The sequence below is a fragment of the Metopolophium dirhodum genome, chromosome 1 (assembly GCF_019925205.1).
Source record: "Metopolophium dirhodum isolate CAU chromosome 1, ASM1992520v1, whole genome shotgun sequence".
Lineage (NCBI taxonomy): Eukaryota > Metazoa > Arthropoda > Insecta > Hemiptera > Aphididae > Metopolophium > Metopolophium dirhodum.
The window spans coordinates 89,432,752-89,446,760 of NC_083560.1; the positions used below are offsets into that span (position 1 = coordinate 89,432,752).

At 40.7% G+C, this 14,009-nt stretch overlaps 2 protein-coding genes across 2 annotated transcripts; both read left to right on the forward strand.

Moving 5' to 3' along the window:
- The first annotated feature begins 6,959 nt into the window (after positions 1 to 6,959).
- LOC132944394 (putative nuclease HARBI1) lies at positions 6,960 to 7,673 on the forward strand. The gene is made up of 2 exons (XM_061013710.1): positions 6,960 to 7,086; positions 7,312 to 7,673. Exons 1-2 carry the CDS (start codon positions 6,960 to 6,962, stop codon positions 7,671 to 7,673), a joined length of 489 nt encoding a protein of 162 aa, XP_060869693.1.
- A 1,566-nt stretch (positions 7,674 to 9,239) lies between these two features.
- LOC132944402 (uncharacterized) lies at positions 9,240 to 13,427 on the forward strand. Its single transcript, XM_061013723.1, has one exon. The coding sequence runs from the start codon at positions 9,240 to 9,242 to the stop codon at positions 13,425 to 13,427; it is 4,188 nt and encodes a 1,395-aa protein (XP_060869706.1).
- Positions 13,428 to 14,009: the final 582 nt, after the last annotated feature.

A 14,009-nucleotide genomic window follows, 5' to 3' on the forward strand; every position in this document is an offset into this window, starting at 1 on the left:
AAATCTAGAAAGCTCAAGCACAATATGAACGTGAGAGTGCTGCCAAGCTGACCAGATACTCACTAGAGCCAACATTTACGATACCTGAAACCATCCGAGCTGCTCCTGCTTCAACAACCGACTCACTTCCTGCAACCAAAACACCATTGATTGAAGAACCACCACAAGAACACGTCACCAAGATAAGTAATCGGAAGTTAAGAAGAGAGAAATATCGAACCACTCGCATTGAGATCCGTCGTCAACGCCATATAAATAATCAACCTACGTCATCAACTACCACCTCCAATCAAAAATGATTATATTCAAGAATCACAGCTAGCTAGAAATCAATCACGCAAAATTTTACGTCATCACTGTCTCTCTACTAAAGTTTTCATTTATTAATTTCGGTCTGTCCCATCAAAATTCAAAGTAAAAAAAAAAAAAATTAATAAATAAAAAAGGGGACTATGTAACGAGACAGAACAGTCCATACCACTACTACTAGCGAACCCTGTGGTTTAGTCCAAACCCAACGGTGCTCCGCCGTATAAGCACACCTCTGCGCTGCCAAGTGGTGGTGCGTGCGACCGTGTGTGTTACGCTGTTCACAGTACACCCAACACATACTCACTAGATCGCGCGCATCACCCACGGTTATGAAAGTCACCACATACCAGTCGGTATTAATGAGTTATTAAAGTCGTCAAGTTCCAAATAATACTAATAACTTAAAACAAATCAAGCAGAGAACCAACCACGCACGCCACCGCTCCATAGCGACTCGCCAACGAATCGAATACCACTGAATAGTAGAGCTAAAAAACCCGACTTCTGTTCACGGCGGCAACCGAGATTGTTGGTAAATAGGCCCCGTGAACAGCAGTCAAACACCTCCGATACATCGATACAGTCAGCATACGATTTCTTCCTTGTGACCGGATATAGCACCAGCTATATCAAACGGTCCAGGGAACAATATCGTCGTCCGTACCGTACGTTCTACCGAGCTCGGACATAACAAAAGTTATCGTCAAACGAGCCGGTAAGAATCGTCACCGCCGCCGCCGCCTCCCGATCATTGTGCCGACACCGTCGCCCGTTCGTGTCACCGTCGCCTTCCGTACGTTCTACCGAGCTCGGACATAGCAAAAGTTATCGTCAAACGAGCCGGTAAGAATCGTCACCGCCGCCGCCGCCTCCCGATCATTGTGCCGCCACCGTCACCCGTTTGTGCCGCCGCCGCCGTCCGTACATTCTACCGAGCTCGGACATAACAAAAGTTATCGTCAAACGAGCCGGTAAGAATCGTCACCGCCGCCGCCGCCCGATCATTGTACCGTCGACGCCTCCCGATCATTGTGCCGCCACCGTCGCCCGTTCGTGTCACCGTCGCCTTCCGTACGTTCTACCGAGCTCGGACATAGCAAAAGTTATCGTCAAACGAGCCGGTAAGAATCGTCACCGCCGCCGCCGCCTCCCGATCATTGTGCCGCCACCGTCACCCGTTTGTGCCGCCGCCGCCGTCCGTACATTCTACCAAGCTCGGACATAACAAAAGTTATCGTCAAACGAGCCGGTAAGAATCGTCACCGCCGCCGCCGCCCGATCATTGTGCCGCCACCGTCGCCCGTTCGTGTCACCGTCGCCTTCCGTACGTTCTACCGAGCTCGGACATAATAAAAGTTATCGTCAAACGAGCCGGTAAGAATCGTCACCGCCGCCGCCGCCGCCCGTTTGCTGTGCCGCCACCATTGGATTACCCGATCACGGAGATACCAGGTCAACAACCCGTCAACCAACCAACAACAACATCTCATCAGATTGTCACTCAGCAGAGTCGTGAGTCAAACAAAAAGAAAAAGAAACTTTCCATCCCTGTTATATGTATTTTTAAATGTAAATCACTATACGTGATAATAATTCCAAAACAAAAAGAAAATAATGTTATATAATAAATGTAATATACACATATGTATTTTCAATAAACGATAATATTATTATGAACCTGAACACAAACTTGCGTTCATAATTTAATATTACAAATGTTACAAAGAAAATAATAATTTATTAATAACTTCTAAAATTATAATTTAAAGATTCTTTTCAAGATTATTCAAGTGATGATGATTACAACCCCAGTTCTGTACAAGCAATATCAGAAACTTCTCCGGGTACAATATATTTTATATTACATTTATTGTTTTATTAGTATGTTCTTACCACTACTTATTTTATCATATTTCATGCATTTTTAAATCTTATCATAGGGTATAATGGGTATATTGAAAGTGCCAATATTATATTAGGAAGTCCAAAAGAGAATGCAAATGATAATAATTGTTTATCTACTTATGAGTCGCTTACCTCATCAAGGAAATTGTTGTTTAATGGATCAGATTTGAATACATTTAGTAAGTATAAAAAATAAAAAATAAACACTACACATTTTGTTGACAACAACACCGGCCACGCTTAACACCCACCAGCGCCGGAACAAGCAGCGGATGCGGGACTTCAAAGCCCGTCACAGCCAGAGCCTGCGACACCAGACCTCACCGTGGCCACGGTGCCGGAAGTGACAAACACTTCCGGAGCAACCGGAACCACGGAACAATTAACAGCCGCGACCCCCCAAACTGTGGATATGGAAATATCCCCGGAAGAGGAGGCGGACCTGTTAGGAGAGGCGGCCGCAGGCATGGCTGACACTGAAGACATGGAGGTCAGCCTCATGTACTTCAGTCCCCCCACGTCTCCCCAACATGACTAGACACCACCAGGGCCACGTCCGCTGAACACAGCTGGAAAAGCGTACCCACAAGCAGGTGTCTACCACAACCACCCTCCACACACACCCATTGACAACACCGGCAACGGCCGGAACACCACCGCTGTTGGCAGTTTGGGGGGAGTATGACGCGGTTCCGCGTAATAGCTGTTTGAATTCAAATAGCCTTTTACGTTGAAAGCCGCGCAGCGCTTCTCAAACAAACCGCCAATCGACGACGGACGACGCCGGCGCGCGACACCCGCGCCGTGAACCGTCGGCCGGCCGTTTGGTGAACCGGATTGGTAATGTCACTAGTTTTTTTCCGACGACCCGCACGACACGGTTAATCCACGTCCCCGTGAGTCGCATCACCCATCCAAGCTGACGGATAATATAGTGATCTTACTATTTGTTTTCTTTTGTTTTGTGTTTACACACATGAATATACGCACAGGTCAATATCGAGAACAATAATTCATCTGTGTCACATTCTGTTTTTTTTTTATTCACTTGGTCAGCTGACCCCTCACAATCCCATCCTCGCGGCTCCCCACAGGTCCGCATCAATGGTATGACACCAAGTATATGAAAATTTAATTTTAGGACGCACACAATTTATTTAATGGCTTGGAAGCTCTGTATGTTCATTTTAGTCAACCTATAAAAAAAAAAACTGACTGACATTCAAGAAAGACTAGGAGTTAATGAAAACAAAAATCCCACAGTTATCAGATACTCGATGGGTCTGCCGTTATAAGAGTTGTAACTCAGTTATTACAAATTTTAAATCTATTCTATATATTCTTGATGAAGAAATAGAATTACAAAAATATAAAAATGTTTCCCAAGCAATATTTCTTCTTTCAATAGTAAAAAATGGGAAATTTGTGGTACATTTGTTTGTTCTTAATGATGTTTTAAAAATTATTTACATTCTGAGTGATCAATTGCAATCAAAGTCTACTACTCTCGGAAAATCAAGTTATTATTAAATAATTAAATATAATAATTAAATTATTATAAGCTATTTAATGTAGCAATAACTTTGCCTATCAATTCCGCTACTTGCGAAATGTCATTTTCCGCCATGAGCAGATTGAAAACATGTATGAAATCAACAATGCACCAAGAAAGATTCAGTAGTTTAGGGTTTATTAATATTGAAAAGGACATTAATATTGACACGGTATCAGTATTAAATGACTGCCAAATCCAACAGGAGAATAAATTTAATACTGTAGTTACCTATTACCTAGTTAATAATAAATATATACATATGTTAATTAAGTAATATTTATGTTTTATGTGCGCTAGAGGTGGGGGGGGGGGGGGGGTTGGATTTATGTTGAAAATATCGAAAGGCTTGAGCCCCCACCAATGTAATTCCCTATTTGCGCCTACGTCAGGGATCGGCAACCTTTTTTGACGGAAGAGCTAAAAGTTACAATATACAAAGTTTTCCAGATTTTAAAGAGCCACTAAAAATTTTCGTAATTTTTTTAATATAATTTTATTTTTAAATTTTATAGACATAATAATAATAAAATTAATTATAATAATATAATAAATTTATAATAAAAAAAACAGTTTTTAATAATAGGGAAATACATCAATGGGAGCATTGGCTTTGCATGTCTTTTGAAAGTTCTTTTAAATTTGGCTCATAACTTGTTGTTTTAAGTTTCAAGCACGACTCTAGATTTTTACTTGTTAGTTGGCTTCTTACTATATTTTTTATTGTATTCATGCAAGAGAACGCTTGCTCACACGAATATGTTGATCCAAAAATTGCCAGCACTCCAAATGCCAACTTTTTCACCTCACTGTAGCATTCTGGAAGACTATTCCATGCTTCGAATATAAATTCCTCTACTCTCGGCATTTCTTTAAAGCTGTCCACTTGTTCTGCGCGACGTGCATGCATTTCTGAACCTCCAATTCTTCCAACTTACTCTAGAGTTCTATGAACTTGTCACTCCACAGGTCTTTGTTTTTTAAATCAAGCAATTGCATTTGAAACAATCTAGCATCAATTTCAAATGGTTCAATGTTGATCTCATGTGTGTTTGTGTTGAGAGGATTTACTATAAATGCGAGAGTACTTTTGTTTGTTTTGAATCGCTCGAATCTTTTGGCGAATTCATCCTTCATTTTTGTTATAGTTATGCAGAAGTAATTAATGTCAATATTTGCATTGGTTTCATCACAATATTGCTTTAGATTTCTAAAATAAAGTAATTTACCGCTCTCCATGTCTTCACTCAAAATAAGTAATTTTTTTTCGAAACAAACCACTTCTTCCAGCAAGGCATATGCTGGGACTGTCCGCTGTCCGTATGACGGACTAGATTGGGCTAAAATTAGATCAATTATAAGATACATTTTTCGTAATACAAATATAGAAATAATAATTTGCACCAAGTTCGAATTCAGTGAGGAAGAAAAATTAATTATTTTTAAACAGTTCCACGATTCGAAACTAAGGGGCCATGGTGGCGTTAATAGAACAATGAAAAAGATAAAAAAACAATTTAACTGGCCAAATTTGAAACACGAAGTGAAGGAGTATATAAAAAACTGTACAGCTTGTCAAACAAATAAAAATACTAACAAACATATTCAATATCCGATGGTTATCACCACAACGAGTACAAAACCATTTGAAAAAATATTTTTAGACATTGTAGGACCATTAATTACAACGGGGTTATTTAACAACTATATACTTACAATGCAATGTGATTTGACAAAGTTTAGTTTAGGTACACCTTTACAGTGTCATACAGCGAACGTAGTAGCTAAAATATTTGTGACAAATTTTGTCTGTATACCTACATGGTATTCCAGAAATAGTTTTAACGGACCGAATTTCTTAGTAAAACTTTTACGGAGGTATGCAAGTTGTTAAAGATTAATAAGATTTAGACTTCCGGTTATCACCCGATTTCTAACGGCGCACTTGAACGTAGTCACAAATCGCTAGCAGAATATTTAAAACACTATTGCCCGTATGCACAGTCATTTAAGTGTTACTTAAAATGAATTTAAGTGTCACCTAAGCACAGTCCCTTAAAATTTCGTTGCACAGTCATACTTACGGGATAGCTGTCACTTAAGGTTTCCTTAAAGTTAAGTGGTGGATAGACCACCCTTAACGAGCCCGTAAACTATTATTTTTTTTTTTAATCATTTCAAAATACAAATAATAATGTAATCAATTTGTTAAAATTGTTCACAAAATTATCGTTCTACCATTTGCATCGATTTATGTTTTTGTTTTTATTAAATTATCCTACCTAAAGTATAGTTAATATGGATGATATATTCGAACTAATTGATTTTGCTCAGTTTGCTGATGAAGATAATGCACCTAAAATGTACATCGGGGATCAAGAAAACCCTGTAGAATTATTTTCTGATCTTCAATTTTACAAAAGATACAGGTAGGTATCTGTTATAGGAACTATTTATTGTACTACTGTAAATATTTTACATTATAATAATTATACGGTGAAATAAACCCTTTTTAATAGATTCAACTGTAGGTACATTAAACACAAATTGAATAATGTATTTTTTAATTTAGGTTCTCTAAAGAAGTAGTTATGGATATTATTATGCCATTAACTACTATTCATCACAATAATAATCGTGGTTTGCCCATCCCACCTATTCTACAACTCTTAACAACACAGCGGTTTTATTTACGCATCTTCAAACTTTCAAGTAGGCACCAATTTCAAGTCCCATTCAGTTGTTTGTAAAATAAGTTTTGTTAATTTGAATTTTAGATTGTAAATGGTGACTTAAGAGGAATTAACCAAGGAACTGTATCAAGAATAATTAAAAATATATGTAAAATGTTGGCAAGTAATGTAAAAAATCATGTACATTTCCCTAGAAATGCAGATGAATGGAATATTATAAAAGAAAAATTTTACCAAATGTACAAGATGCCGGGAATTGGTGGATGCATAGATTGTACGCACATAAAAATACAAAATCCTGGAGGTCCTTATTCAGAAGTGTTCAGAAACAGAAAAGGATATTTTTCTTTAAATGTTCAGGTATGCACTAATTAGTTATCAGTTATCAAACAGCGGATTTAAACCCAATCACAGAGAAAGTATAAAGAATTATTTATTTAAAAGTTATTTTTTATACTTACTGTATGTCTGTATACTAGGCTGTTTGTGGACCATCGATGGAATTTTTAGATATAGTTGTAAGATGGCCAGGAAGCTACCATGATAGCTTTATATTTAGTGGAAGCCATGCAAACAAATACTTTTCTGAAAGTATTGACCATGCGTTATTGCTTGGAGATGGAGGTATGATTATATTTATATATTTAATGTACTTATAATTTAAATTTATATTTAATGTATAGGTAAAAGCCTTGAGAATTTTTGTTTCAGTTATTAATTAATAATTTTTTCTACCTCTCAAAAGTTATGCTAATTATAGTCATAAGATATTTTTGATTGTAATTATTTTTTTTTAACTATTAAATTTGATTATTTATATAATAAATATTTCTAATTTCCTTTCAATAGGTTATGCATGTAAACCTTATTTGTTTACACCTTTAAGAACCCCTGTAACACCATCAGAGCGAAAGTATAATAAATGTCAGATTAGAACAAGAAATATAATAGAACGGACATTTGGAATATGGAAAAGAAAATTTCCTTGTTTGAGAAGTTGTCTTGCTAATGCACCTGGTACAACTGTAAATATTATTCTTTCTTGTGCATTACTTCACAACATCTCTCGAAAATATAATCAATATACCACAGACAGTGATGAAGAAGAGGAAGACTTAGAAGAGGAAGATGGTGAAGTTGCTGGAGAAATTGACCACAGTATACTAGGACCTGCAGCAAGACAAGCTTATATCATAAGGCATTTCAGTTAAAAAAAAATAATAAATCATTATATTTATCCATGGTATTTACGCATTTATTTATTCATAAAAGTAACAAAAATTTAATCCAATTTACTATAACATCACATTATTTATATTTAATAAATATGTATGGGTATTAAAGAATTTTAATTTAAAAAAAAGTATATAATATAATAAACAAACAAAACAACTGATTTATAAAAGTAACAAAAACATAGGTATTCACTTAGGTATGTGTGATAAACATTATATGGCTATAAGCTTTTTAGCTTAACTAAATAACAATAAGTATAAAAAACAAAATATATAGGTTGTTACGACACATCGTAATGCATATTATCGCCGCGACCAAAGGTCCATGACTGAACCCCCGCAAGCTCCGCGTGCCCATGCGGTAATCAAAATCTTATCTCGTCTCCTTTCCGTGCATGCGCCATTAATCACTATCTATCTTCCTATTATTATTATTTAAATTAATTATTATGTACAATTGATATCGTTGTTAATGATATCAATTTTCTTGTTGTTTTGCTGTATCATTCGGATCGTTTTTTTTGTTGTTGTACCTACTCTCGTTCGCTCGTCTCGTCATATACTGTATACACGAGACGTGGTGTTTTTTGCTCATGTATCGTTGTAAATAAATAAAATCCTTGTTCACGCCATTGCGGCAACCTCAAATCGTACGCAGTTTTCTGTTATTGAACCATCGCCCGTCGTTGACATTGCGTCAACGTCCGACTCCGACGTCTTGGCACCTTTGTGCTTGTCATTTAGGCAACCGCAGTCGATCGAGTGAGTACACCTCTATATTATCACGTCATTCCTGCCAGCCTTCGTGGGAAATCCAACTCCTTGCCCGAGTTCGGGACTGGTGCCAGAGTCAAGCGCGTAAGTCCGCCAGCAACCCAGTGCGTTGTGTGAGTGGCCGCTCCAGGTCGTCGGATTGCATTGCTCACCGGACCGGACCTTCACCTGCCGTAGTTTTTTTAAGTATTTTAGTTCAGCCTAATTGTAATTGCGCCCTGTGGTCATTGCACCAGACCGATCAGACCACAGGGACCCCGGCCCCATACTTAAACTGCACCGTCCTGAATCCCATTGTACCACCTCCCTTCCTGCGTTCCTGGCTGCTTGGTTACCGCCGCCACGCGGATTCGTCGTGGGCACATTAGGTTGCCTATTCACCGGGAATCTAGGGGCACATTAAGTGGCCTATCCTCTGAGATTCTAGGAGCACATAAAGTGGCCTATATCCCCGGAATCCAGGGGCACCCCATATTGGTCATCGCCGACCTAAGTCAACTGGTCTGTCCCTGACCACCCACATTACTCTCGTACATAAATTTGGTCCTTCGGGCCGGATATAAAGGAAACAAACCGTGACCTTTTCCTATTGTCCATCACCGTTAGAAAAAATAAATAGAGTAGCATCTACACGCTACATCATTGGTTGGTATCGTTCGTTTCTGATTCTTCGCTGTTTATTTGGTTACTTCATCTACGTCTCACTGATTCAGTTCCGTGCTTGTATATTCTGATTGTCACCTCGGATTTATTCTGACCATTGTCACAATGTCACCTCCCGTTTCAATGGGTTATGTTGAAGCCAAGTCTCGCGTGCTCCGTGGTACGGACCGAGTCACCTCCTTCATCTCTGCTGCAGGAGAGTACAAGGCAGACCCTCAAAATGCTGGCAAACGTGCCAAAATAGAACAAATGGTACAACACGTGAATGAAATCCGTAGAAATGTCGAAGCTGATATCCAGTACATGGAAACAGCTGTTAGTCAGGGTACAGCGCCGATCGATGTCACTGATACCAAAGACAGTCGGACACTCTCTGCGAAATTCGATAATCTTTATTACGAACTCATCGCCTTCGCGGATGTACATCACATCACGATATCTTCGCCCCATGACCAAACACTCTCTTCGACTATAAATCAATCAACCTACGGTGGGAACCTTGCCCATTATCAGTTGCCGAAACGAAAGTTCCCAACATTTTCTGGCAAAATCACTGAGTGGCAAGGATTCGATGATCTTTTCAACTCGATACTGTCGCACACGCCCAATCTTCCCGATGTGGAGAAATTTGAGTTTCTGAAAACGTCTCTCGAAGGCGAACCGCAATCACTTGTTGCACACCTTACCTTGACGGCCGCTAATTACCACAGTGCGTGGGAAATATTACGAGGTCGATATGGGAACAAAAGAGATCTAGCCAGAGTTCATCTTGAAGCTCTGCTGACTCCGCATAAAGTCCTATCTAACGATGCTACTTCAATTAAATCGTTGATCCACTCGATCTTGGAACACACAGCAGCGTTAGATAACCTGGATCTAACAACACGACACTGGAGTCCAATATTAATACATATGTTTGAAAAATATTTAGACTATGACCTCCGGGCGCGGTGGGAAATGATTGTTGGCGACAGACACCAACCACAGGTTACCGAATTCGTCGATTTTTTACGCCTGCATGTGCGGTCAGCTGAAGCGCGTTCAGGAGCCTACTCATCGGTGACACCTGCAGGTCCTGTTAGTCAAGTTAAACCTACTCCAAGATCACAACATCCAAAATGGCAGCATTTTTCCTCGTCAGCCAAAGCTTATATTGCAACCACCAACCATCCGCCATCTCCAACCATACTTTGTCCACTATGTCAACAGACCCACTCAATTCGCCAGTGTTCGCTCTTCGCGGCTCAAGGCCCCACTGAACGGTTCCAAACGGCGAAGACCCATCAGCTATGCATAAACTGTTTGGGTTCTGGGCATTCTGTAGGAGCATGTCCATCAAAAAAAACTTGCCATTCATGTAAAAAACAACATCATTCACTACTGCATTTCCCCGCCAGTGCACCCACGGGCACAAGCGGTCCGCCGCCAACTTCAATGTTTGTGGCAGCAAAAAATCCTCAGTCCATACTACTTTCTACGTTGCTTGTCAGTGTCGTGTCAGTCGACAATCAGAAATATATCCTCCGGGCATTGTTGGATACGGGCGCACAGGTTAGCTTCATTACGAAGCAAAGTGCCGATCGCTTATCGTTAACCCGTCGTCGTTGTTCTACACAAGTCAGTGCTTTCTCGGGTGCCTCAGTCAGTATCGTGTCAGGCGTCACATCTATTGTACTGTCACCGGTCGGGAAGCCGGACCCGTCTGTTCCTCTCGATGTCTTGATTGTGTCAAAAATCACTGACTACCTACCTCAAACAACATTCAATTTCACTGCGTGGCCCCATTTAAATAAGCTTGAGTTAGCCGACCCAAGTTTCAATATTCAAGGGCCCATTGACATTCTGCTTGGTGCAGATGTCGCCCCAGCGATCCTGAGTGGTGGCCGTGTTGCTGGTCACCAATCACATCCGACGGCGTTCGGAACTATCTTTGGATGGGTTTTAATGGGACCAACGACACCAATCACAACAAATACAGTCACGTCGATGTTAGTGACCACTGAAACGGCACTCGAAAACTCTCTTACTAAATTTTGGGAAATAGAAGAGCCACCTCAACTGCAACACCTGAGTCCCGATGAAGTTTTAGCTGAAGAAATATTTTTATCGTCCGTCAAACGTCTAACATCTGGGCGATTCAGTGTTGCACTACCATTTAAACAGCCACGTCCGATCCTCGGAGACTCGAAAGGCATGGCACTAAAGCGACTTCACTACTTGGAGAACCGATTATCACGTGATGAAGGTCTCTCAAAACAGTACCTGGAGTTTATGACCGATTACCTCACTAGTCAGCATATGGAAGTTGTTCCTATGAACCAAAGAATGACGCCATACTGTTACTACATACCACATCACTGCGTTCTTCGTCCAGAAAGTCGTACGACAAAACTCAGGGTAGTCTTCGATGCATCCGCTACTACCACTGCAGGACGAACACTGAATAGCAGTTTGTACACTGGTCGAAAACTACAACAGGATCTACCACAGATCCTCATTCGTGCTCGAACCCATAAGATTCTGTTCACTGCGGACATTAAACAAATGTACCGGCAGATTGAAATCCACCCGGAAGATCGTGATTATCTAAGAATTCTATGGCGCTTTGAACGTGATAAACCTATCGAAGAATATCGTTTACGCACTGTCACGTATGGTACGTCCTGTGCGCCTCATCAGGCCTTACGCACTTTGCAGTACCTAGCCGAACTCGAAAAGAACACATACCCCACCGCCGCTCAGATCATCATGCATGATACGTTCGTTGACGACATCCTTACAGGGGCCAACACCCCGGAATCCGCGCTTGAACGTCAAGAACAATTGATCTCACTATGCTCCCGAGGACACTTCCAGCTCCGGAAATGGGCCAGTAACTCATCCGTGGTCCTCCAATCGATTCCGGAATGTGACCGATCTATGTCTACTGACGTTCTGTTCGATGACGAGTTGGAAGCCGGGTTGAAAATCCTCGGCATGCGGTGGAACCCGAAACAGGACCATTTCTCCTATTCCGTCCAGCGTCCTAGCACAAAACCTACCAAACGCTCGATTCTATCGGATCTCGCTCGCATCTTCGACCCGCTTGGTCTCCTTGCACCGACCACCTTCTTAGCAAAACATTTAATGCAGTTGCTATGGACGTCTGGGATCGGATGGGACGACCCAATTCCTGAACAGATTCTTACAATCTGGCAGCGGTATCAATGCGACCTGAAAATTATCCAGAATTTGAGTGTTCCACGCCGAATCACCATGGACGGAGAAGTCAAATACGAACTCCATGCATTTTCAGACAGTTCTGAGAAAGGATACGCGGCAGCCGTATATCTGCGTTGTGAGCACCGAGAAGGAATTAAATGCCATCTTATCACCGCGAAATCAAAAGTTGCACCCCTAAAACGAGTAACCATTCCCCGTCTCGAGTTGTGTGGAGCTGTGTTGGCCGCTCAACTGCTACACTATGTGCATGAAGTCCTCAAGTCTGTCCTCTCCGTCGAAGCGATGCATGCCTGGACCGATTCGACTACCACTCTCGCGTGGATAAAATCTTCACCACATAGGTGGGCTACATTCGTCGCAAACAGAACCAGCCAGCTTCAGAGTCTCACACCACCATCGCTGTGGCGTTACGTCCCAACCGGTCAAAATCCAGTTGACTGTGCGTCTCGTGGACTCTACCCAACAGAATTAATGCAACATTCAATGTGGTGGAACGGACCTGCTTTCCTGTCCAAGGAAGACAGTGAGTGGCCACCATGTTCCACACTCAGCGCGTCACATACGACTGACCTCGAAATCCGACAAATCCGACACACTACTCTTTTGTTAACCTCATCCACTACCATCTTCGACCAACTGTTTCTTCGGATTTCTTCACTGCAAAAAATTATCCGCATCGTCGCATACTGTATACGAGTCGTTGTACGAATTAAGCAAAGCACCAGAAACCTGTCGCCTGTGGAGCTAGCTCACTCCTTGAAAGTCATCATACTTGCCGTGCAACAAGACGCATTTGCCGATGAACTTAAACGGCTCCGAGATTCAAATAACAAAAGTACCAGTAAACTCCGTGGCCTAAATCCATTCATTGATGAACGTGAAATTCTTCGAGTTGGAGGTCGATTAGTTCACGCGGACATTCCCTATGAACAGAAACATCCCATACTCTTGCCACGCTCACATCGATTCACAGATCTGCTCATCGACGACTTCCATTTACAACATAAACATCCTGGAGCTACCACACTACAATCCATCATCCAACAACAATATTGGTCATCGCCGACCTAAGTCAACTGGTCTGTCCCTGACCACCCACATTACTCTCGTACATAGGTACTTAAATAATATTTTCTTTAATTTTCTTTAATTTTCTTAATTTCATGTTTTTTTTGGTTCGAATTAAAATCCTTTTTTGGATCTTCTATAACATGTTTGAATTTGGATACACAGTGGAAAAATATTTCTTTTTCCTGTGTATCCCAATTTGGCCCTCTTTCTCTTTTAACACTTTTCATTTTGAACTAAATTTATGTGTGCGTTTATTAACAAATTTTTAATGACAAATTGACAATTTAAAAATGAAAATTCCAACGAATATATAAATGAACCACTGATAAGTGATAACTCAACTGATAACATAAAATATCATGGAAAAAAACTTAATTTTAAGGATTACTTATTTAAGTATTACCTAACTAAGGGTTACTTAAATTTGGACTATGCAATTCAAATTTACGGGCTCGCTAAGTATTGGCTACATGCCCCGTAGCTAGGTAACACCTAAGCAGTTTTAGGTAACCCTTAACAGTGGACTATGCATACGGGCCTATGTGAGCAAAAGTTTAGACAATTGGGATGAGCTGCTACCTT